The sequence below is a fragment of the Chamaea fasciata genome, unplaced genomic scaffold, assembly GCF_029207755.1.
Source record: "Chamaea fasciata isolate MVZ Bird 193981 ecotype frontalis unplaced genomic scaffold, bChaFas1.0.hap1 SCAF_6, whole genome shotgun sequence".
Classification (NCBI taxonomy): Eukaryota; Metazoa; Chordata; class Aves; order Passeriformes; family Sylviidae; genus Chamaea; species Chamaea fasciata.
Window position 1 is genome coordinate 32,423,098 of NW_027094091.1, and position 26,352 is coordinate 32,449,449.

The following is a 26,352-nucleotide window of genomic DNA, read 5'->3' on the forward strand; positions in this document are numbered from 1 at the left end:
AAACTATTATGAAGTATACAAATGTTAAAAGATGTCCTCCATAATACACACATTTGTACTTTGCAAACAAAAAAACTTCCTTATTGCTCAGCTTCTAATCCTATAACAAGAATTTGGCCACACAGCACACTGGAGCAACAGCAGATGTTTCCTAGTAGAACAAAGTAAGAAAGCCACACAAAGCTGATTGTATTACTTCAGTGAGGCATACTACAGTGATATACACAATGGCATTTTGTGTTTATTGCATTTTACGTAGGCTAGAGGTGCCCCTAAATTTATTTCCACTTAGAGGTGAGGAACAGTCCATCTGTGAAAGTCAGCTTTGATTTTCTCAAACTCTGAATATGGCTAAAACCAATTTATTGTGAGAGTAGCTTCACTTACTAGTTAGGTAGCAGCAAGGTAGGAAAGTTTTGCAGCAATTATCCTTCTCATCTGAACTTTTTGGGGGTTTCCCCCTTTTGATTGCATTTTTGTGTGTAATAAAACTCACAATGAAAGGCTTCAGATGTTACAACAATCAAGATAATCTTTGTAACCTGAGTTCAAACAGTTTACAGCTATTATCAGAAATGAGTGAATGATGTATTGCCTTCCCTGCTGGTGTGTTGACATTCATCAGTTATTTAACATCTGTCACAGGCATTTTCATGCTGGTAACAAACACAGAGCAACTGACACTGCAGAGCAGATACAGGGCATTCACATTCTCTCGCAGTACTGAAGACTTCTTTGTTTTTCTGCCCATTGGGCTAATAACAAATTTAATTAAGACCTACATAGAACAGTCACTGAAGGAGAACACCCCATCAAGTTATAGTTCAGGGTCTGCAATGAATACAAAGGTTAGATTGCAGAAAGCAGAATTTAATATTAGCAACAGACAACCCCTTACCTTTCAGCAAGTGCTTGACTGGGTGTGCTTTTCACAGATACCAGCTCTTCCTCAAGCCTCTTCCTTTCTGCTTCTAGCTGCCCTAGCTCATCTTGAGTACGTTTGCGTGGTGTAACAAACTGGAGCTCCTTTAAAAGCTCTTCTTTTTCATTGATTAACATCAGTTTTTCCTTTTCCACATCCAGTGCTCCAGGCCAGGCTTCACTATCTAGCTTAGAGAGTTCAATCTTCAAATTAGCCATGCTAAAATAAAACAAAGCAGTTTTACCTGAGTCCAGCACAGCACACAAAGCCCAGGAAAGAGAGAAGTGATACAGTATTTCGAACCATATCAGGATATAACAACATTTTATACTCAAGGCCCTACTTTTAGTTTTGTTTCACAAGAATGCAGACTGTGCCAGAAAATCAGGCCACATATCGAGGCCAGCAAAAACATGTATATGCATTAAAAATTAGTTGCTCCTATTCCAGTTCAAGTAGAAGTTACAATGTTATTAAAAGCTTTATTGAAAGCAATCTGTCTGGTAACATAGCAGTGGCACCATGCTTTACTCATTCATGAGCATGATGGATTTCTCCTATGCTGTGGGAGGCTGACAGCTCCTCAGAAACAGACATGGCCATGGTGAAAGAATGTGCACCACAGCAAGGTGTTCACTTCAGCAAATCTTAAGACAAAAGCATTGCTCTTCTTTGCAATTAAAGGAAAAGGCAATACAACAGCAGCTACCTAGAGAGAAAAGAGATGAACTCAACAGCTTGAGTTTGTGCAAATACTGTTCCCATTGCAGCAGGGGGGGGATCAAGACCACTAAAGCTCCTGAAGCCCCCAACCCATTTCCAGAAAGGTCTGGAAGAACAGACTGCTCATGATAGCTAATTTGCATAGAAAGTGAGAAACGTAACTCCAGCGCAAGGAAAGCTTGGCTATAAACAGGTACCCCAGGACCCTGGACACCCCATCAGATGGATCAGTGCTGGAGTCAGTACTGGTGATGTTCGTTTGTTTCCCTGCTTGCTTTCTTCTTGTTCTCTCCCTTTCCAATTTCATCCTACCTCCTATTCAAAATCCATCACCACTTGTTTATACTCGGAGGTCAGGGAGTGACATCCCAATTTCCATGCCACGTGTATAATTTACTAATACAAGTTTGTAAGTTTTTGCTGACTCTTTGACTTTTGTCATTCCTTTTTGACCATGGGCATCTATGAATCTTGGGTGCTCCTTTCCCCTTAAGGGTGGGATGCCACAACAGGCCAAAAAGGAATATTAGCCAGATCTTCACCGTATCAGGATAGGATTGTCAGCATCCTATATCAGATCCTTTTCAATAACGACTGCAACTGAATTCAAAGCATAGTTATGAACACTCCACATCTTCAAGACATTCTGCTGGCTAAGCAACATCAAATCTGCAATGTACAAAATTATCTGATAATTTTCAAGTAGAGATGTACACTTACAAGATCCTCTCTTCATCTTACCTATTTTACCACAAAGTAATTGAGAATTTGCACATTTAGTATTTCAGAGAAGATGGTCAACACTTATTAAATTACAGCGATGGTTACAGAGGCCACAATATTTCAGGGAGGGGTATAATTAGGTACTGAACTTCATGTGCAAACTAGTATGTATCTTCATTGTTCCAAGCTACATACATTGAAATTTTGAGCTGTGTTCTTGGCTAAGTAATTTGTGAGAAAGAAAGATCCCGAGCTGCAGTATCCCATACTCTGAGCACTGTACTGTTTCTCCTTTTTTCTCTTTTCTCCCCACCCCAAGATAGAAGTGGCAAACTGACTTACTTCAAGGAAGTTTTTTTGTTCCTACAAAAGAAAGATAAAATGCAACACTGGGACTTCTTGGTATCAAGACACAGCCAAAAACAGGGGGTGATCAGGTTTTGGATCAATTATGCCTGAGAAACAATGCCACCTACCTGCATCTAAGTGACCACTTGACAATTAACATTATGTACATGATGACTCTAAGGCAAAATCATACATGTTCAATACTGAACAAACACAATAGCCTTGGTGTTCTTGGATGAATGCATTGATTACACAATGAGGTTTTATGATCCATGATGAGCATATAAAGGATTACTGTTGTTACTGGTAAGGATGGTAGCTACTACTCTGTAGGAGGAAGTACACATTTGAAATTAGGCAAAAAAAAACCAGTCATGCAGACTCCTGCCTTTAAAACCTAAAAGCAACTAAGCCGTTATTGGTATTTCTAAGTAGCAAATTTATTTTTGTAGTTTTTTAAATAATCCTGCCACAGTTTTCCAACTGAAATAATATTTAAAACTCAGATCAAATGACATTCTAGGCACAGTTTTCATCTTGGGAAAAACGCTATTTTTTAAATTTTGTTGCCTTGTTTAGCTCTTCATGTTAAAAAAAACCCCTAAACTTTGGGTGTGGAATAGTACTTAGATTTCTATTTCCCTTACATTACAAAGAACCTCTGCAACAAAAACAATGAGGCTTCTGACTAGCTGACAAATAATTTGCTGGTAAGTACTAGAAAATAATACCACACAAGAGTACTATCCCAATAGTAAATCTTGCCCCAGTATTATGCAGCACTTCTGGTCAACCAGAAGATGTCATTCGAACCCTGAATGTTCTGCTTCCTGATGCCCATTTTTCAGTGCTGTGGCAATTCATCAAGATGGCACCACTTTCATGGGCAAGCACCACAGAACTTTATTTGAAAGGCAGTCCACATTCATCAGTAGAGCAATTCCTGACTTCTTTTCTCCTCATGTTAAACTAATGAAAAAAAAAGCCAACGCATAGTGATAACAAGTTTTTAAATTATCTAAAGTACCAAGGGAAAAAATAAATAATTAAGCCTATTAAATCTGCACTGGAAGTCTGAAGCAACTCTAAAACTGATGAGCCTTCAGTGGTATAGTAAAGTGAAATTATGATCCCGAAGAAGGATATAATGGACATAAATAACCTGGCGACTGCTTTCCTTAGGAACCCAGCTCACTCTGTATTCCCTTAATCCTGGAACTGCCAGTAATTTGTCAGTGCTTTAATTTTGTTTCACAACACATTGCGTTTAGCACGAAGGAGCAGCCGCAGGGCGCGCGGCGCTGCCGCCCACTGGATGTCGCTGCGAGCACAGCCTTGGAGCCGCGGGCGCCGGGAGCTTCCCGGCCCCGCGCTGCGGCCGCACCTCCCACCGCCCCCCTTACCTTCGCTTGGCCTCTTCGTACTGCAGACTCAGTCTGACCTTCTCTGCTAAATTCGATCTACTTCTTGCTCCGATCTGTTGAGGGAAAAAAAACCCAACCAAACCAAAAAAATAGCCTCGTTACTGTGCAAAGTTTTTAAACGAAACAACAAAACCTAGGCAGAGGCTAGGAACATAACAACTTCAAAATAAAACTACCCCCCAGCCCCTGCAGCCAGCCCCCCACTTGCGTTAAATGCCTAGTCAGGATCTCATCTACTCAGCTGTACAAAACAGTGCTGTTTTCTTCTGAGCCACTTCATACATTTTTAGCTACGGCACTACCAAGTGCCAATATTCCATCACAGTAAAGGCTGCATTTTCAAAGAAGTCTTGCAGCAACTGCACCAAAAATTCTGATCTCCTACTATGAATTCTGTTAAACAGAATTTAGAACTATGGCACTGCATTTCAAAGTAAGACTTTAATAAATTTGTTACAAAACATAGACAAGCTCTTTGTCTGGAAAGCCTTGTACACTCTCTTTCTTACAAACTTAGCTTGCAGAACTTCAAAGAAGGTATCAAAATTCAACAGCCTTCTGTGTATGTAAAATATAACATCAGTGAAATAAGGTTTTACTAAATCACTGAACAAGTAGTTCCATGAACAGTTCTTCAGCTATGTGAAATGAAATTGTGCATTTAAATTCTGAGATTTTTTTCCTGAAAATTACAAAAACAAAAAAATTAATTTTCATATTTAATTAGATCTGTATGGTGAAACATAACCTATAGACAGATCAAAAAAACCCCCACTATCCACTTCTCCTGATCTTCACTGTACTGGAACCATTTGACTAAATCAGATTGTCATAAATGCTTCATGACAAATGTATAAAGTTCATCTGAATCTTGATTTAAAATTCAAGGGCAAAAGATCAGAAAAGTAATTCTGGTGTGAGTGATTCTAAGTAATTCTGTGAAACAAGTATACATATATATGCTATCTGCAACAGCGAGCAGCCATTTGATTCCAATTCCATTAACAGTAGCATTCTCCTTCAATTTCTCTCAACACTGGACAAAATGGAAAAAAGCTCACCTCACCAGAAATGTCAGTCTGAGACCCTGTATCCAGAGTTTGTCTAGGAAAACACAGCTGGGAGTTTACAGAGCTGGAACTCAAGTCTGATTCAGATGTTTCAGTGGTTGGGTCAACATTGAATTTTTCCCTCAGCTTTGCAAGACTCTGTCCAGGAATTAGAGAAGGAAGTGGCATTAAAGTTCCTTTGCACTTAAACTGGTATAAACATGGTAATCTCCAAAAGATTTACATAAAAGACTCTTTGATAAAAATATCGGGTTTATTTCATATTAAGCAACACATCCTTTTAATCAAGCCATTAATAAGTGACACTAAGGGCAACCAACACCTGTTAAAATGTAAAAGCTACTCATTCGGGTTTGTGCCTGTTTTGGACTTTGTGTTTTTTAATTTATCAACCGATTATGAATTTTGCTGGAAAGAATAAACAAAAAGGAAATATGCTTTCAAAAATGGAAATAGAACAATTTAGATTAGGAAAACTTTCACTGATTTACAAAATCTCAGAATATATCAATTTTGTCCACTTAATATTCTAAATTATGCTTTAGAGGTAACATATGCATTGTAGCTTACATTCAAGTGCCAAAAAAATCCATATTCCCTGACACAGAGCAGCTCTTTGAACTAGGAATGTCACAGGCTTCAGTTTCTGCATCTAAAAATTAATTTTAATACTAGTTTGGTTCAAAAAAAAGTTTTGAGAATCCCTTAAAAGTATAAAATGCGAGGTATTCATCATCGGGAAGTGAGTCATGTTAAAACAAATCCACAGAAAACTTCCATTAACGAATCAAAATACCTTCATTAAATCTTGTTTTTCTCTCTCGCCTGAACTGATTGCCCTTCTGATGGACTTCAGTTCCTTCAGGATGGCTTTGGCCTCACACAGTTCATACCCACCCTGGCCTCCAGACATTTTTTGGTCAATTCTGTGGAAAGAGAGAATATAAATAGCAGATAGAGAAAATCATACTAATATCTCTTCTGTTCTACTTCAGGCAGAAGCAGAGTTAAAGAACAGAAGGGAAGGAAGTGAGGAAACAGACATGGAAAGGAAAAATGACATTGAAATCTCCATTCAAATACAATTTAATCCTTGGCAAAAATGTCAAGGAGCACAGAGTTATTGCTGACAATACCGTCAAAATTCCCATTCCCTCCATAACTCTCTGCAGCATAAAGGAGCTCTTCGGTACACCTTTCATAGTAATAACTGTGCTCCTTACAGAAGGAGAATTTATTTCAAGTAGTATCCTTCCACCCAAACCCACACTGGGACATGGGCAGACAGGCAGGCTTCTTGGTACTGATCAGCCTTTCTGAGCAGAAACATAACCAGCACCATTCTTGTCTCGACTTCCCTCTAGTACACCCTAATCCTGGGCATTAACTGTCTGGAACAGCTGTTCTGCTCAGCCAGACACCAGGCTCTCTTTATTCGCAAAATCTCTGGATAATTAATACCATATGTCACAGATTGGGACAATTCATTAAATTCCTGAGCTACCAATGATTTTAGAAATGGTAACCTGAAAATAATAAAATGAGACTACCCTAAACTTAGAGATAAAAAGATGATTCATTTAAGTATTTCCATATTTCCTTCAAGAACTACAGTTTATAAACACATTTCTCTGGTCTCTAGTTTAACAGAGGTAGTTGACAGCATCGTGGAAGTGACTGCAGCTGTGCTTCAAAAATTAAAACCAACCAACAGCCACCTTGATAAAAATCAAGCATTTAGTAGAGAATATATGATTTTATAATACAATTGCCTTTCCATTTTTTATCATCATCCATCATCTTTGCTAGAGGTTAACAGCCTTGTGAGTGAGGAGTGAACAAATCAGAAGTAAGCACAAGTATCCCCAGCAAGAGCAGCAACTTGCACAGAACACCTGTAACTGTATTGCATTTTTCTTCAAGTTTTGGCCACAAAAATATCAAAGTTCTAAAGTAGTCTGTAAAGCCGAGAGCATGTCTGTTCTGCTTTCTCTACATTCCAGCTTTGGCACAAACTAAACTGCATTTGTGTAAGGAAACTAACTCTGTGACTTAGCAATCATTCCTGTTCAAGGATATACTTATTTCAGCTTGAAAGTTCCTCAAACTCTTCCATAGGCAGGCACTTACTGTCTGACAACTCTCAATTTTTGGTAACTTACCAGGTTGCTAAGGTCAAATAGATAGAGGATACACCAACAATTGGGATCATGAATGAATGATTGGGTAATACACCACATGCTGTCTAGTAATATGACATGCCATATTCAAATTGCAACTGCTTTATTCGGTATATAATTAAGATAGACAAGAAGGATCTCTGATATATAAGATATTCCATCATCCTGTTTTAAATTAATGGGATTAGTACTGTTTGAAAGTGGCTGACTGAATTTTAAAAACAAACGTCCATTGTGTTTCTGTGGAATGCTGTTGACAGTTTCTGAAACATGCTTTGGATTCCTATCAAAATGGCTTGCGAGCAAGCTGCTTTAAAACAATACTTCATTGTTGAATTAATATAATAAAACCAGCATGATTGGCTAACCTTTAATCCTGGGACAGCAGCATGAGTTTTTATTACCTTAAGCTTTAGAATCAATATGTCTTTCTTCTTCTAAATTTTACTACAAATGAGATCTGATTCATGGTTAAATTCAATCAACTATCCTTGCTGGTCTTTATATATTTAAACGTAAGACAAATCTTACATTTCTCTTTTAGACAGAATGAACGAGGATAGAGACTTAACTGGCATCCTCCTAATGTGCTGAGGATTGCTTCTGCTACTGGAACTAGTGTACTAAGAGCAAACAGCTCAGCATTTTACTGTGGAAATGTATTCTTAATGTATGTGTACGTACCACAATGTGGAAAACAGCAAGCATTAATAAATTTCTCATCGCATAACTCAAGAAAACACACTTGTTAGCAAGGTTTCCTGTGCAGCAAGTTCTTTATGGTGACAGTTCCAGTAATGTTTAATATTTTAGGGCCTAATTTTGTAAGGCAGGAGCAGCAGGGAGTTCTTAGACTGAAAAAAATTCATTCCCCATTAATCTAACTGGTTAAATAGCCAGAAAGCTCACCCGGTTCAGCATCAGCCCTTTGGACACCAGGCATCCCAGCAATTGGAACAAAGAAAGGCGGGTCTCTAATCCTCAAATTGTGACTAATTTCCAACCCTGCAGAGTTGTGTACCATTCATACCTCCAAGAACAGCACCTTTCTCTTTCTTTTGAGCTCACAGGTGGGGAAGGAGGAAAGAAAGACCTAAGTACCTTTTCAAAAATTAAAAAAAAAATTTAAATCAGACACACAAAGCAGCTAATTTTCTCCTTGGGACCCCTGACCACTCCCCTTCTTTCTGCCTCTTTGCCACACAAGCTACCCCATGGAAAAAAAAAATAAGGGGGGAGACAAATTCCTTATGTTAATAACACTTGCACAAAAGAGTTGCCATTTCCACAGATTTCCCATTTTCTAACTACAACAGTTATCAGATTCTCCTTTTCCCTCACAAGGATTCTCTCAGATAATACAGATTTAATTCCATGCCAAAGAAGAGAAATCAGGTGACTAAATTAGGTCAATTTTTACTATTTTCATTTACTCACTGTTGCAGTGTTTCAAAGCCCTGCTCCTTGTACAGCAGCTCTTGCTTCATCTGAGAGAGTTCTCTCTTCAGCTTCTTAACCTTGTGTGTTAAATCAAAGCAAGAATTAGAAAATTCCTCTTGTTAAACGATGTAACACATGGCTTTGAACAATTAAAGTATGCACTATATCAGCTGGGAGAAAAGGAGTAAATTGCTCTACTGACACACATTAAAAAAGGATCTTATCTCTTCTTGATGTCTATGGGCAACATGCTTTAGTATTAAAGGGACACAAGCAGATTAAATCACATTCCTTATTTGTATTGATACCACACTGTGTTATTAAACCTGAGAGAACTTTAACATGTAATTTACTTCTCACTTGTTAAGCATGCATTCCAACTGTCCTACAGGGACATGCCTGTTTACTTTTAGTTTTATTATATTTTTACTTTTTAATTCCTGTAAACTGTTCAGTGATTTGCACTTTAAAAGACAAAATGGACTCTCTTTTTTTCCTAGGAATCATCCATTCTTATAAAGCTTTACAGACACTGGATCCCTAAATAAATATATAATTCACACTTATTTAATCCAAAGGCAACAATCACTGAAGACATCCGAATCACAAGTATATGTGTCTATTTAATAAAAATGTCTTTGGAAAAATATTCCCTACTCTCCCTAAATTTGCATGGTCAATTGCTTCTTAACCTTAATATTGCTATTTGAGATGTCAGGAGATATGAGTGCACTACAAAATATTTATGAATCAAGACTGAATTAAAAAATCCTCCATTTAATTTTTAATGTCATATTTCCCAGATGTATGAAACAAAGTTTTAAGAACCACCTAAAAATGAATGTACTTAAACATAAATTAATCATCAGAATACCCACAGAGACAAATGCCTCCTTGAAGCGTGGAGTCCAAGATTTTGGTATTTATACATCTACAGCTGGCTTGTTTGCACTCTAGATACCAGCCAGATATTGTTAGGCTTTATTTTTCCAATCATTAAGGTGAAAAAAGGAAAAGCTAAAAGTCCACTGTAAAGTTCTTGCTTGTTTTTATACACTCCTCAGATATTCAACTCCTGAAAAATTTATCATACTAATATCAAGAACTTAGACCAGTTTAACTGAAATTAATTTCAAAACATGTCTCCAAGATATTTTGTGTCTAAATCCCCTTAGATTTCCTACTTGCTGGCTGATAGTCTTCGAATAAATATAATTTAAAATAATAAAAAAAATTTTAAAAAGTATGATTCCCAGCATGCCAGGTAACTAAAGGCACTCAACAGCAGCAGCTGCTGCAGCTTTCCAAGAGACTTAAAATGCTTTACATTTCTAAAATAACTAATGATTTACACAGTCTTTGTAGGGGGTTGTGAATGATATTTAGACATTCCAGCTTGCAGTCTCTGGCTAATGTATTTTCTGTGACAGAAATAAAATGCTTTTAATCTACATTTTCTTCAAAGCAAAATCTGTTCTCTGGATGAAGGGTTATGTTCAGGCTTTTGGAAACTATCATACTATCATCACTAGTTGCTTTACTTGACAGAAAACTGTTTTTATTTTGACCATACTGAATCATTAGCATGACAAATAGACAATTTCTCTAAGTATACATTCAGCGCTCCTCAGCTATTTTCTCCTTGACTAGTATGAAAACTCCAAAAATAATTTCTCAAGTGTTCTGATCAAGGTTAAGGAAAATGAAGAGATATCACCTCTGTGTTCCAGCTAAAGTGATGTGTAAAATATGAAACAAGTCTGAATTTTTCTGAAAAATACAGAACAGCTAAACCTTTCCCCTTCAAAATCAGAAACATGTATTTATATTAATGGCAGAAGGCACACTTGATTTCAACATAGAGGATTGGATCGCTCAAAAACTCTTACATTTTTCTTCAAGATCATCTTTTGAGTGTCCTCTGCTGTACTTCATCATCATTTCATTATCAAGAAATGTGAGTTGGGTGCATTATCCTAGAAGGATGTGACCCACATCGTAATATAGCCTCTGTGTTTACTGCATCATCCCTGCATTAAACTATTCTTAGGCTCCTTGTCTTCTCCTTCAAAACTTTCATATAATTCCTGCTTTTTCACAACTCTTCACTTGTTTTAACATTCACCCCCTTCCTACTGCTTCTGCACATCTGTTGGTCACCTGACAGATCTCTCTTTCCTACTCCTAACCACATCTTCAAGCAGGCTCCTGTGCTAACCCCTTTCTATTCCCAGCACTTGAGTCCAAACGGAACAACACAGCCACACTCCCCAGCCCCTCCTCTCCTTGTTATTTTATAAAGGTGCATTTCCTACTCGCTGCATGTGCATAAAACTTACTGCACTCACATATGCTTTGTGCTGTTTGAGTTATCTTGCTGATTGCTAATTAAGACCCCAAATTGCCCCAGTCAAAGTCTTCTGCAGGATGTGACCCCTGAACTTTAGTCTGGTGAGATAAATACTTCTTCTCCTTCTTATTTCATTTAACAGGTGTCTGATTTCTGTCATATTTTCTCCATGACTATTGCACAATAGGCAGTTCATGTATCCAGAAGGCTCCACATGCATGTATTACACACAGCTAACAAGGAAAAGGCCAAAGGCAAATTCAGAACTTCCTCAAATGCTGTTTTCCCCTCCAGCCACTGATAACCTGATGATACCAGTAATCCTCAGATCCTGTGAGACAGAGCAACAGGTTTAGTACAACTGATCTAACAAAGTGCAAAATCTAAGTAGCTGGCTAGCAGCTTACTAATGACTTTGCTTCTTATTAAGTCCATGCATGCATATACTGCGAAATGCCCAAAGCTGGCCTATTAGCAAGCATCTTCAAACATTTAAGTAAGGGTAAACTGTGATAACAGCCATACCTCTCTTGCCATCTTCCATGACAACCACTTTCCAGCCCTAGCATCACAGGGTTCCACTTTTTCTTATCTCAGTTTTCATATCCAGTGGCTTTGGATGACCACACACACTTATGCTGATACAGATACTCTTGGACCGCACCTTTCTAAACTCTGCAGACAAGATCCAGGTCACCTATTTTAGGCACATATGCAGGACTATGCAATGCCAATAAATCAGGTGTTGGAAAGCAGCAGGATATTAGGCTCCTTGACTTCAAAAAACAATGAAGAGAGGAAAGCACCTCCAAAAAGTGAATAATTACTGTGATAAACATATCCGACTTTCACCTTGGTGAGTAATTTGTAGATCTGTAGTCAATGGTAATGGGAAAAAGTGAGCACAGGACCATGACTGAATTTTCCTCTCTTGACAAGTAGATGACTATATTTAAATTTTGTCATGTGTTTTGTTCTTCAACAGCACTGTCAATTTCCTAGCTGTACTGGTAATTGCCTTGCCAAAGGAAACATCTGTTACTGCTCCACTCATTTCATTTTTGAAAGAAGCTACTGCCTTGTTTCTTCTTTCTTGTTCCTAATAGGGTCCTTACTGTCTTTGACTCCCCCTACTAAGCTACAAAATTTTTCTTCCCACCTCCAGCATTTGAATAAGTTCCCTCACTGACCACCATCCCTTTGCCTTAATGGATAAGGGACTACACATCAAGATTGGTAAGGATGAACAGGTGCAGTTGGGAGGGTAACATCCAGACAGGAGTTTTAGAGTGTATTCCATCCCTGATTTATACAGGGCTTTGAAAGTTTAATGAGCTATTCCACAGTTCCTTTCAGACATAAATTGTTTAGATTCCTAATCACAACTCTTATTCCAGGTGAAGGAGGATGTTACTCTCTGAGGCTTCTGTGAGTGTTGCTCTGTGCACAAACCAGGAGAGGGCAATGGAAGAGCTGACTAAATGCTGTAACTTGTGCTGCTTCTGCTCTCCTGGGGTCTGTATTCCAGCCCACATGGAAGAACTGTGCTGTGAGGTGCTGTGCTGTCTTTTTAACCTGCAGGCTTTGATGTAATTAATTTCATTACTAACTACAGAAAGTGCAGGGTATCCATAAAGCATTATATGCCACAGCTGAAATAAATGAAATCCCTATAGATATTTTAAATGTCTTCCACATCATTTCTTCCTTATCAAGATAAATTCACTAGGGGCTAACCTGTGAATGAAAGTTCTTTATATGGAGTTTGTTACTGACCATACTGAACACAACTGATCAAATCATGAATTGGTGTTCACTAGCAATTTCAAAATCCAAACATAAACTTTCATCCTTGATCTCAACTGTTCCATTTTGATATAACAGAGGGGTTTCACACCATTACTGAAAAGTATTTTTCAAACAAACGCAAACTTTAGGCAGTTCAAGCAGCTAATGACGCAATTCTCACGGAAGAAAGGTTGCTTAAAAACAGTTATCTGCCTGCAGCTCATCTTAGCCTCTTACTTTTCTATTTTTACTCTTCTTTTAGAAAACAAAGGCATACAATGGGAAATAATTACCATATTTATTTAAACCTACATCTAATTAGAATATCTGTCAAAGTTTCCCAAAAAAGTGTTATCTGAAAGCACCAGAGACAACTTTAAAAATTAATTTTAAACCTCTGAATGGTATCTAATTAGAATATTAGGAGGTTTCAGTACCAGAGTACAAGATACATCTGCTAGTTCAAGCTATGCTTATTCTATAACCATAAACTTGGCAGGCAGAATCCAAATGAACATGAGTTAACGACTCTCACCCTTAATCTTGTAGTGGAGATTTCAGCCTTCAGAATGTCAGGATCATACTTTGTGCTTGATGAAGAGCCTGAAAACACTTTTTAAAAAAAGATAAAAAAGACAAATATTTAAATACTTTTAAATCACTAATTAGTCCCTTCCTTCATGAATCCACATTGATCAAAAGCCTAGAATGTGCTCAAAAACATATAATACTTTAAAATCTAGCCTTTTATAGAGTAGTCATTATTGCAGCATGGCAATAATTACTGAATAATCAAAATTTTCCCATTTTTCCACCTACCACGATATGGTATCTCTCCTCATTTACTTATCCCAGGATCCTTAAGTAGAACCTCATTCTCCCTGACTTTCAATTCCTTGCTCTCTGTTCCTATCCTTCTAGCTGGGCCATCTTGCCATCACTTTCTTCCTGAAACTTGTAATTTCTAAGGAGATCTCGGGAAAGCAGATTTATTCAGAAGTCTCAGAGATCTGGCACTCAGTTCTTCCACAGATTTATATGCTCCTTTCATACACTGTCTACTCCCAAGAGAGGCGTTTGGCCAGTAACAGGCCTCTGACAGTGCTTTTCTAGATGCTGACTGCCTGCCCAGGACAACAACCTGTATCTCTACTCCACCCCTGGGTCACAGCACACAGGCTACAAAATTACTGTCTGTGCCTCCTATAAATCAGCAACACCTTCCCTTCTTGGTCTATTGCAGACACCTGTCAACACTGAAGGGTCATTTCAGCAGGCAGCCAGGAAGGCAAGAGATCCTATTCACTTTGAACGTAGATTTAGCATAATTTTGTCTCAACAAACTGCATGACAAAATAGATTTCAGAGCCAACTGCTCTAAATCATGGCTCAAAGGAGTTCAATTGTACCAGAGAGAAGAGGATTCTCTCCAGCAGAATATCTTTATCTTAAATAAATAAACAATGTAGGGATAACTCTAAAAGCCAGAGTACAAGGTGTTCCTAGCAAACCTTGAAAACTTTTCCTAAAGAGAAACAGGATCCCCTGCAAGGCAGAGATCAAAGGAGTTACATTGTATTCTCTACTGTACTTACAGCTTGTACGAGAGCTTGATTTTTCTTTGTAGGCACCATTCAACCGTACATACTCATCCAGTGCAAGTGCTAGTCTCTGTTCTTTCACCTGGTACAGTTCCTTCTGGGTACTGAGAGCATCCTGGGCTATTGTAAGATAATCTTTTAACATTCTCTCTTGTTCTTGCCGCCATTGTTTCCTGGGATCTTCTATTTGTGTTGTTTCTTAATAGGAGAAAAAAAAAGATTTAAAGAGACCTCTGCTGAAACCCACTGACAATTAAAATTGTTTATTTGCCTGTAATTCACAGTTAGAGTAGTCTAAACCATAGTTTGCCTTCGGTTACTAAGCAGATGCTTCACTTCCTCCACCACCACAGTGTGTGTAAGGAACAGAATTCAAGGGATCAGTTGCAAAATTAGGAATTTGAGAGTTGCAAAATTAGAGTAAAATAGGCAAATGCTTATGCAGATCATCCCCATGTTGTCAACCTCGAATTAGCAACATCCTAAAACTCAAAAAGAAAATACTTTTTGCATCAGAGTATTTGGAAATAATAGGATCAACGAAGTCTTTCAACAACATCTTAAAACAATGCATTTCTGAACAAAAACTAAAAGCAATCTTAGCTATTACATTTTTTCAACTCTCTTCCTCCCCTCTTCTTAATTTTTTACAGCCATATGTTATTCATGTTTTTAGTGGTTATCTCTCTCCTTTCACTCTATAAAAACAATTTTATCTTTCCGCCTATAACTGAACTAATACATCATTAACTCTCCAGCTCACCTCACCTGCCTCTATCCCTATGCTGCTAGACATCTGATCCAACACACAACTGTCTTTTACGGCCAATAGACAGAGAGGGCTGCCCTCAGAGGGCACTTCCATCTGTCAAAGACAGGTGTCCAAGATACACGGGACCAAACTGCTTTTTTGAGGTGTCTCCTGTTTTTCACCAACTACTGAGGTAATAAAAATGAGTAGGCTGGAACAGGCCTTTAATTTACAAAGGGCTGCAGGTAACATTTCAAGTCCAGCAGCCACACACAACACAGACTTGCATAGGATACACAGACAACAGGATCAGACATAACAGAGTGGTATATAAGATCAATCTAACTGAAGATTTTAAGGTTTTATTTCTAATGCAAACATACAAAGAGGATTATATATGGTTGAATGTTCAAACTTATCAATATTTCCTGACTTAGTTCATCACTTTTTGAAGCTGTACAAAGAATATTCTTCCTTTAAAGCGGTACTAAGTACAAAAATATTCTCATAAGATACAGCCATGAAAAGTCTAAAATCTAAATACAAATGTGCACCTCTCTTCCTAAGTTACATACTGTAAATCTGCACAGGTCTGCGGAGATAAAAAAGTAACATTCAGTACCAAAATATTTAAGTGCAAAGTATTAACTTCAGAATTCACTGCAAAAGTAGGAGGCGTGTTTATTCTCTGGGTTAGATTTCGGCCACTTTAGTCCTCTGAATTGCTTTACTGTGGGAACCAATGCAGGGGGAAAAAATGGGAACAAGTGGCTGAAGATGTGGAGAGAAAAAAGAACTGCAGCCGAACCAATGTGATTGCTCTAAACTGTAGCTGAAGTGCACTCTTGGGAGAAGGCACTTTCAACTCCATGTAAGAAAACAGATTTTGTAACAGTAAAAGCTGATAAGGACAGGATCTGGTTAATAACAATTTCTACGAGTGACTAACTACCAGTTTTTCAAAAGCATTTTCTCTTGTTAATATCACAGTATCTTGTTACTATCACAATAACAAAAAGACATACAAAGAAAAGCAGCATCCCATAAAACAAATCCCATAGAATCCTAAACTGACAATCTCTATGGAACTACTGATGCATTTAAAAACAATTAAATACATAAACACCGTCCCCCCACCATTTACAAATGTGGCATTTCTACTTGGGAAAGGCATTTCTTGGATGTGCACAATGAATGCACAGAGAGTATAAGCCACATAAACCCAAGCGTGGTGCATAGAAGATTAAAGCAGAAAAGCTTTATACACAGTTGGTTTTCCAATAACCCCAACGGGAACACTCTCTCAAAAAAACTTAACTATAGCTACAGACACACATACACACATATCCGTGTTTATAGCCACCTGCTCTTTTAAACAAAGATATTGGGCACACAAAGAAGCAAATCAATACCTTTTCTCTCCTAAATGGTCAACACGTGTTCCTATCTGTGCCCACTTATTGTTGTTGTGCTTTAACACACTGCACATTCACAGTTATTTACACAAGATAAGAAGTGCTGGTTTCCAGAGTTGGCCTTTTCTGTGAAGCAGGTTGAAGAGCATGAAGCAGAATTCTCATGGGTCATTGATCAAATACGATAAATGCAGTTATGGTGGTTTTTCAGATGAATGTAATGATGTGATTGTGTTTTAAGAGTGCAACCAGCAGACATCAAATAATCTTACAAGATTGGAAGGTCTCATCTTCGAGCATGTTGTAGGTAATTGCTTTGCCGGTTTTAAGTGAGGATTGCTCAACATGCAGCCCAAAGACCAAATGTAGCCCGCAGAGCTCTAAAACGTGGCCTACAGATGCCCTGTCCTTGTGACTGCAAGAGAAGGACAAAGCTGATCAACAGCAGATTATTTTGTATTGCTGACAAATACAATCAAACATTTCCTTTTTGCCTCTCCAAGCTGCAAGTACAAAACAATACTTTGATTATATGAGCTAGCATCTTTTATACTGGTAGTCATAAATGAATTAAAGGTGACCCTGCATTTAAAAAAACCTGCACACTAACTTCAGCATACCAACGTTTGGGTATTTGCATGTGTAGGCACATTGGCTGGTCAAATTACTCAGTCAATTCTAACTGCATGTATTTATTCTGCAACAAATGCTCAGTTGTGAAAATTCATCACCATGGAAAAAGCAAAGCAGTATGGAATGACTACCCTAGAATAGTTACTCAACTTTTACCAAACAGAGAAGACTCTGAAGAATTTCACTCTGTTCTCTTCTTAAATATTATGAATTTAAAAAAACCAAAAAAGCATGTATCTTGTCTGGCAAATTGTTCATATGTATATATATATGTATACATCTTTCTAAAAATATGTGCCTGTATAGCAGCACCATATGTTTGTTCATCTATACTTCTCAGTTATTTCTATTTTCATCAGTAGGTTTACTCCATAGAGGAAAAAAACCCCAAAGACAGAACTATGGATGATATTTCTTGTTCTGTAGCACTACATTTTGAAATGTAGAACTGAAAAGTATGTTCATCTGAGCCCATATACCTTCCAAGAGCCGATAATTTTTTTTAAAGCAGCATTCTTTCAAAAACAAATATTTATACTTCTCAGAGTAAAGCCTCAGGAAAGATAAGGATTTTTTCCTTGGACAAGAATGTTTCAAGTACCTGCTGTTAAGGTCAAACTTGTACACACAAGAATATTATTGGGATAGTTACAGGCAAGTAATTGAGGGAAAAGTTTCCTGAACATTTGACAATGAGTTGTGAAGCCTTTCATGCTTAAACCAGAGTGAGATTTAAACCACAAAGAACATCCAAACTTTTTCCTCGCATTATTATTCAACAGTTCTTTTTTAAGGCAGATGAATGTTCCCACTGGTGACTGCAACAGGAGATATGAATAATGCAGAAGATTGCCAGCTAGCCAGATGGGGAGATGTTATTTCTGCTCCTCAGGTGAGGAGTAAGCACTGGTAATGGACACTAGACAGAGCTGTAGAGCTGCATCAGTTCTAGAAAATGCAAACTGGACTTCAGTCATCAACTGAAGAAAAATAGTGGAAAATGAACAAACCATCTCCTCTTGGCAGGGCCTCTCCAACATTTTCTGCATAAACTTAGGTATGAACTAAAGGAATCTACTTCACATCGATCTTTAAACAAGTAGGAGTTGTACGTCAGGCTCTATGAAGACCACAACTTAGATTGAAAAAAAAAATAGTGTATATCAACTTCCTCTGTCCAATCACAATGCAAAAATAATGATTTCTAGTAACAGAATGAAGAGGGTGGCAGTGTGCATAATACTCAGGGTTACTTATTCCTAATTTGACTTGGATTTAGCATCACATAAGCAAAGGTTCTTTCAAAGCAAAATTACGCATTTCTATTAAGATAGCTTAATTTAAAACCAATTAATTAAACTTGAAACAAATTAGTGCAAGTGCATAGTTATAAATTTATTTTAAGACCCCAATAAATAAGCAGTTTATTTCCTCCTCTTTTTAAAGATCTAAGTGACTACCCACACTGGGGGGAAGTTCTGTGGTCTCACCCAGCGGAACCGCACAAATGGCAGGATGGCATGCTCCACCCAAGGACATTCCTGTCACTGAAATGGTCACAGCCCTGTAACATAGAAGAGGAAGCTGTGCTGGCTTTAATCACACTGCTATTCATGAAATGCACTCTTCCTGGCTCACTGCCAGCAAAGTTTGATGCACTTAAACTCAGAAAAAAAAATATCTGGCCAGAACAATAATTCAAAATCAAAATGTCAGGACTGACTTTATGCCTTGGAAGTTTTGTTTGTTCTTTTGGCAAGAACATGCTTCAAGGGCAGCAATGTTATGTCTTTGCAATTATACACAGGATATATATGTCGGTGATACACCGATTTTTTTAAGATTAGATACTTTCACATGTTACACTCCTGTCTGCTATCAAGAAGTGCTGCCGATTTTTTACAGTCTGTTTAAACAGAAGGAAACTATTACTTTATCAGCAGTAGATCTTATTTCCCTAAAACACATGGTATTACAATCCCACTAGAAAATTCCACTGGGAAGGGAATGGCTCCCTGACGCCCCACTGCTAGACATAAGAGAATTGGACATTTTACTACAAGATTAACAATATGTGGAAGCAATAGTTTTCCAATATCTTCCCTTGCCAAAAAAAATAATACCGTTGACTGGCTCTAGAACAACCTACATGTAAATTGTGTTCAGTCAGAGACAGTTGCATTCAGGCAACACAGAGAACAAATACTCCCAAGAGGACCCTCTTAAAAAACAAGCCAGATATGCTAGATTGCTACTTGAGGAGGACACAAAATCATTACATACTTTTCATTCTGAAGAGAGAACTCTCATCTGTTTAAACATATGTGCATATTATTTCAGTTTGTAACTGTTGCAGAATCACCATCTCAGAAGAGAAGCTCTCCCAAGGGAAACTAGCTGACCTGGCAAGAAATGAGGACTAGAGACCTAAGACCTGTAGGAAGGAGAACAGGGGAGAGTTGCATGCCACAGCTGGAGCTGTGTAATAGCTCTCTTTTTTGTCAGTGATGGTTACTAGCATGGCACCTCAAACCCACAGTCCCCACCATTAGACCTTCACATGTCCTCTTTACACAGTCTGGTATTTACTCAATCCAGCACAGTCTATCTGATGTACTAAGCCCACCCAAACGCTACCCGTCTCCAGAAGATGACATGAAGGCAGAACATCATGTTCTAGCAGGTTAGGCGAGTTGTGACATGTTATCAAAGGTCCAATGAGCCAGTACAAAGTAGGAAGAACAACGCAGCTGGGGAAAGATCTTTTTCTGGCAACAGGAAGCCTACTTACAGATCTAGTAATCCATTGGATTCTTAAATATGGATCTACTCCTCAATACTGTGTACCTTCTCCCTCATATAGTAACTGACAAGACTATTCCCAAACCTGGAAACTTGGACTACCAGACACGAGGCAACAAAACTGCAGTGGCTGAGCCTTGAAAAGGGTACCTGTGACTGGTGCAGAACTACTGCTCCATGTCATGGTTGAGCTCGATACTCTGTGTCAAAGTGGCAATTTCTCTGCCTGAAACAATAAGTGATGAAAAGATAACTCCACTACACCTGACATCACTGGTTATCTCACATAATAATTGCAGGACTACCCCTTCCAGCCGAATGAACCCCACCTTTAAGAGAGTTGTGCAGACCTCAAACCCCTAAACTCAACAGCTGGCTACATTCAGGATCCCTCATCACTGCAACTTCTCCTGAACCTAGCTGCTGAAAAAAGTGTGCATGCTAAATACAGAATGGTTTTTCAACAGTCCTCAATACTTTTGCTTTGGCAGAACTACATCCTATTCCATGGAGGTGGTTTGAGAAGGAGGAGATATCCTGAAAGTATCCTACTGCACACTGAGGGCAATTTCCTGGTTAAGGGCTGCAGGCAAACCAAACTAGGGCCAGGCGCAGCAAAGGAGAATCAAGATTTGCACAAAAATGTCTCAAGCTGGCACAAACAAAATCAAGAACAACCCTTTGACATATAATATCAGAAGAGGAAAAATGTTGTTGGACAACAACTACCACAGGATAGTATGAGTTAGCTAAGTGGTGGTTGATGAAAGCAATTTTATCAACATTACGTAATCTCTATGGATATGTTTATTCTACCAGTATATCCCACATTACTTGATAAACAAACTTACTTTCAATCCTCCAGTACTTTTGCCTGCAATCAAACAAAAACAAACTTAGGAAAAGAAAGTGCAAATATTACTTCATTGTACTTCAATGGGCATAACAGATCTTGCAGACAACTGGGATTCAAGTCTAAATGTTTAGCAAAGGAGCAAAAGCACTAGTGCCAGTTTCAGGGAGAAAAAACAAGTGTTACTAGACTGTCTTAAGGAATGTACTTTATTGTTCATATAGCACAGGCTTTCTGAATTTTTTTCCTTATTCCTCTTTTTCCCCCCTGCTTTTTAAAATACTTGCAATTCAAACTCAAACAACAATAAAAGCTATTTGTATTCAAAAATTTGTGGAAGGTTTCACAAGTAACTATTGCATCATTTCCTACTGACATTTTTGTTCAATAGGTGCATAAAAATAAAGAATTGCACATTACAGAGACAGCAGTTTCATTAAGACCATGCAAGCCAAAAAGATGACATATTAAAAATGATCTAACACATTGCTGGATACTCAAAGAAAATCACATTCTATCACATAATTAAATGGAATATGGGTTCTAAAGAGAGACATGGATGAAAACTAGATTATTTAGAGTATGTTCAAAACTGACCTCTCTACAGTTTGTTTCTTGCCATCAAACATTCACAACAAAAAGTGACCCCTCTCTCCAGACACTTTCTTCACTTTTCCATAAAATGATTTTGTGCTTGAATGTGGGCAATGAGAGAAAATGAAAACTTTTTCCAGTTTCAAATACAAATAAACAAATATGAGGAGATTTCCAAAAAAGATTAATTCAAAGATTTTAACTATCAGTTTCCTCTAGATGTGGGGCAGAATATGCTTATCCATTTCAGGGTGAAAAGCAGTAGAAACTCTGAGGATTTTGTTCTATATTATCAAGAAAGTAGGTAATGTTCTGCTGCTAAGGCTACCAGAACAAAGACATAAGAAAAAGATGCAAGTATGAGCTTTACAGAAATGCCAGCAGGTTAAACCAGAGCCTTCACTACTTGAGCCCTCCTTCTATAGCCAGCATGCACCAGATTACTCTAATCCCTTCCTACAGCCAGAATGCAGAGAAAATACCTACAAAAAAGATTCAAGGTAAGACATTTCTCACTTGGGTTTCTGCCATGTGCATTTGCTGACAGTAAAGAGTCTTCACAATTGATTGTATGCCACCATTTGCTTAGAAGATGGTGGTAGGTCCTGGGAACAAGCAGGGCACATTTGTGATGATACACCATTTGACTCCCTCAAGCTATTGGTAATTGCAGACTCATGGTGAGATTTTCAGATTCTTCCTTTTCTGAAAATCAATCTGGCCTACTTTCATAGATGCAGATATAATAGACCCCCAGGCTGGAGCAGTCTATCCACAAAAGTCCCTGTGTTAGATAAACCAGTTGCACAGGCATAAACTAGCATGGAAGCCTTTAAGATTACAACAAGAAATGGAACTCTTGTAGTTAAAATGTGCTCTAAGTGTGAAACAATGTAGGTAAATAGCTAGCCTTTTCACCTGTTTTTTAGCATCACTGACTCAATTTTCCTTTTCTTTGTGGATGAAACAGTGATGGAAAGATGTTTCTGGAAAAGACATATTCATGCTTCCAAAAAGGGCAGTTAAAATTAAGTAGGGAGGAACTGCAGAAGCAGAGAAGGTAGTTGTCCAACTCCATTTTGAAGAAAAGTGCTGGGTGGAGTGCAGGGAGAAGAATCATGATATTGAATACAAAGTACAGAATGGCAAAAAGAGAGTGATGTGATAGTCTGAAATTGTACTGGGCTAGGAAAAACTATTCCTTCCTATCATTATCTTTCAAATGCTGTCACCCGTTTCCATTCTGCTACCTTTGCCACCAAACATTACTAAGAGCAGAGTATTTGTCTTATGAGTTAACTAGATCAATGCACAATGAAGAAAAAAATAACATTTGCCATGCTATTCCTGAGACTTAGCTGAGAAGATAAGAATTGAAAGTAAAGGGGTAAGTTATTTAGGAACAGACAGGGTGCTGAAGTCAAGGCAGAACTTGTTGCAGTACAGGATTCCCTTAGACTATGCATGTCAAACCAGGAGTTTCCTTTTCTTTCTGCCAATACCTCAATAACTGCTCATCTAAACACACCACATAGATTGATCCAGATCAGAAAACCTGAGAAGCTGGGGGAAGGGAGAGGAGGTGGAAAACAACTCACACCTCAGGAAGCAGAGTGCTTCCCTGTTTTCCATGTTTATTGCATATCTTCATGTGGACACAATGTAGGGACAGGAACCAGAGCAAGCAATGACTGCTACTTCAGCTGCCACCACCACCTGAGAAGTACACCTGGAAATCACAGCCTCAGAGTGAAAACTGTTTCCTGGCAAGCCTGCACATGAAACAGATGAAAATTCAAGAGTGCAATTTCAAAATGCCTTTAACCACTGCTACTATGAAAAGTAGCTATCCCTCCATCTCTTCCACCTGACTGTTCATTCATAACCCCAGGTCACCTTCCTTTTCTTGTTTGCATAAACAGAGGTGTGGAAAGGAGAACAAATAGCAACTTTTTTCCCCCATACCAGATTAGTTTTAACTTGAATCAGCTCCCTGATCTGATTCACTGTCTGGCCATGCAAGTGCTCATGGCAGTATAAGCAAAAACATTGCAGGGACAGAGCAAAAGGCCAGAGGTAGCAACAGAGCAGGAACAATACTTTCAAAGATTATATCAGCTTAAAGGTGTTTGCAAATCCAAGCTTTAAGAATAAAAATATTTGCATCTCAGACACTTACTGCTTGATGTGGAAAACCCTGCAGAAGAATTGGGAAAAATTTGAACGTGATTGCTTTGCCTGCAGATATATTAAAGTGGAGTAATAATTATATGTTATTTTCAGTATTGCCTTGAGTTCCTAACCATGTTGTTTAGCAAAATTAGTAAATGTTAGCAAATTGGCTGAAGTAGATGAACACATGAGAACAGGTATGCAATATTGATTATAGGAGTCAACAACATAAATCATAAAATTTTTGAACTCTCCCAAACCACAGTAATAAGGATCCTGCACAAAACAAACTCCTCAGGCCCTGCCCACCAAATAATATTCTTTCAGTCATCCTCTAACAAAGGGCACTACAGAAGCACAAGCTAAGCATTTAAGTTCTTACAGTATTAGCTACCCACATCATATGCATGTTCTGCCTTGCCAGATGGCCTCTAATCTGGTCTCCCTTGAAGCTGAAAGCATCACATTAAAACTCCTAATTGGTGTAATATATTCATAAAGTAATGACCTCAGTCAATGCTTCTCAAAGTGGGTTACATTATCCAAAAGGATCATAAGAAAGTTCTAAGGCTGTTGAAAAACTCAAACTGTATTTGGGGACAAAAAAAGTTAAATATAGAAAATACAGAAAATGTGAGATGATAATAAAACTAAATTATCCTTAAACACATTGACACCAAAAAAATCTGAGGGATTGTTCTACATTTGCAGACTGCTCACAGACAACACTTAACCCTCTGCAGAAGAGTAGGCTTTTCTCAGGTTTATGTGAGAGAAGGGAAAGAAAAAGATCGAGACAAATAATTGCACGGATGAGAAAAATAATTTGAAAAAATAGTATGTATATTGATTTACATAATTTTTGAAAAAAAATACTTCATAGGAATTCAGTAGAAGTTTTAGAACTTTGTAAAGTGCAGTCTAATATTGCTATCTGTAAATTATTGGGAGTTTTGTCAATATCCACTGCAGTAAGTACCTATCTGATCATTAACAGAAACGCTTAACATTTCCAACCTCAAACTCTTAGAGAAAAGGAGGGAACAACCATGAGCAGCAACCTGCTCCTCTTAGCTCACTGGGCTGGTTTGAGAAACGTAACAAAATTGGAGCCATCTTAGTAAAACTGGTCCAAGTCCTGTGGACAACCTGAAACTTCACAGTTGGATCAAATGCAGCTTTGTAGAGAGGCACACAGTAGGAACAACACTAGAAAAACAAATGAGAAAAAGGACAGATAAGAGAGAAGCTGTTCAGAATAATTAATTATGGGATGCAAAAGGAGAGAATCAGTGAGCCTTCCCTCAAACATTTTGCTGAAATGAATCCAGCCAGACGGTGGTGAAGATGAAGCATCGTTAGTCACCTCTCCCTACCTAACACATGGGAGCAGATTTCTTCCCAAGGTACTATGCCTCAAGCTGCCATTTATGAGTCCTGAAATTCTACTTCATTCAACCTGTTTTTCAAGCATCTATCTGTTCTTCCTCCTAGCAGTAGGTACAGTTTTTCTCCTTCATTTGGCTTCTTTGTCCAGTAGCAGAGAGAATTAACAAAACTACTTTCAAAAGAGTAAAAGAGTCTTCCTTTTTCTAACACAGCCACTGTCCTGACAGGGAATTTTAACAGTTCAAATCCAAAAAGTACACTCAGCACATCTGACTTATTACAAAAGTAGTAAAGCACCAAGCATACACAAAAACTCTTTTCTAGAAAGGCTTTTCTCCGCTAATTTCAAGTGACCTCCATACCTCAATGGCATCAAAACACTGCATGCACCCTAGTCAGATGAAGTAGAAGTTATAATCTCTACATCTGGCACATCAAACAAATGACCTTCTTGTAAGATACTTCGGCAGTTTACCACCCAGCAACTGAAGAGTGTTCTCACCAAAACACTGTGCAAAATACAGTGTAAAAAACTAAAATACATCACTTTACAAAATAAGTTTCACTAAAATTGCTAAAAAGGAATACATATATTAATATAAGAGGAATCAAGTGCACTGCTGAACAAACAAGGGATAGAAACTACCTTTAAGTATACCAACATTTCAAACCATTAATAGCTCCTAATATTCAGGAATTCACCTTCAATGCACAGGAATTACATTTAAGAGTAAAGAAAGCATTTAAATTCTTTCTAAAAGAAAATACAGGCAACAAAGTTACAAGAGGCTTTTAGGACTGATTAAAAATTTTGAATATGCATGAAATAAAAAGAGCACAATTGTCAGAGCACACTGATCTGAAAGCACTCTCAAAACACCTAGAAATGCAACTGACCTCTCAAAACTTTACAGGTGTATGCCCTATAATTTTGGCCAAAGCAAAAGTTAGAGACAAGTTTAAGCTGATAATTTAGATCCAGAAGAAGACCCTTTACTTCCTTTACCTTTTGAATTCAGTTAAGGATGCTTGTATGTTTAAAAGTTCATGAGTGGCTAACACTATATATAAGATCAGAGGACCCTCATTGCAAAGCAAGGCTGTCAGAGCACAAGTGAGGTTATTGGCTGGGATTCAGTTCAATCTTAGTGTCTATCTGCAGGGGCTCAACAAG

At 38.0% G+C, this 26,352-nt stretch overlaps 1 protein-coding gene across 5 annotated transcripts in view; it reads right to left on the reverse strand.

Moving 5' to 3' along the window:
* The window catches only part of WWC2 (WW and C2 domain containing 2), a 96,090-nt gene that overhangs the window by 33,530 nt on the left and 36,208 nt on the right, over window positions 1–26,352 (reverse strand). For 4 of the 5 annotated variants that reach the window (XM_066185927.1, XM_066185923.1, XM_066185925.1 and 1 more), the window contains exons 3-9: window positions 14,564–14,767; window positions 13,504–13,580; window positions 8,828–8,907; window positions 6,007–6,136; window positions 5,202–5,348; window positions 4,120–4,193; window positions 899–1,141 (exon numbers count right to left, since the gene is read on the reverse strand). In XM_066185927.1, coding sequence (XP_066042024.1) covers window positions 899–1,141; window positions 4,120–4,193; window positions 5,202–5,348; window positions 6,007–6,136; window positions 8,828–8,907; window positions 13,504–13,580; window positions 14,564–14,714 — 902 coding nt within the window. In that variant the 5' untranslated portion in view covers window positions 14,715–14,767. Of the gene's footprint in view, window positions 1–898; window positions 1,142–4,119; window positions 4,194–5,201; window positions 5,349–6,006; window positions 6,137–8,299; window positions 8,398–8,827; window positions 8,908–13,503; window positions 13,581–14,563; window positions 14,768–26,352 lie in introns of those variants that run through there. The other variant, XM_066185926.1, reaches the window with a different exon arrangement.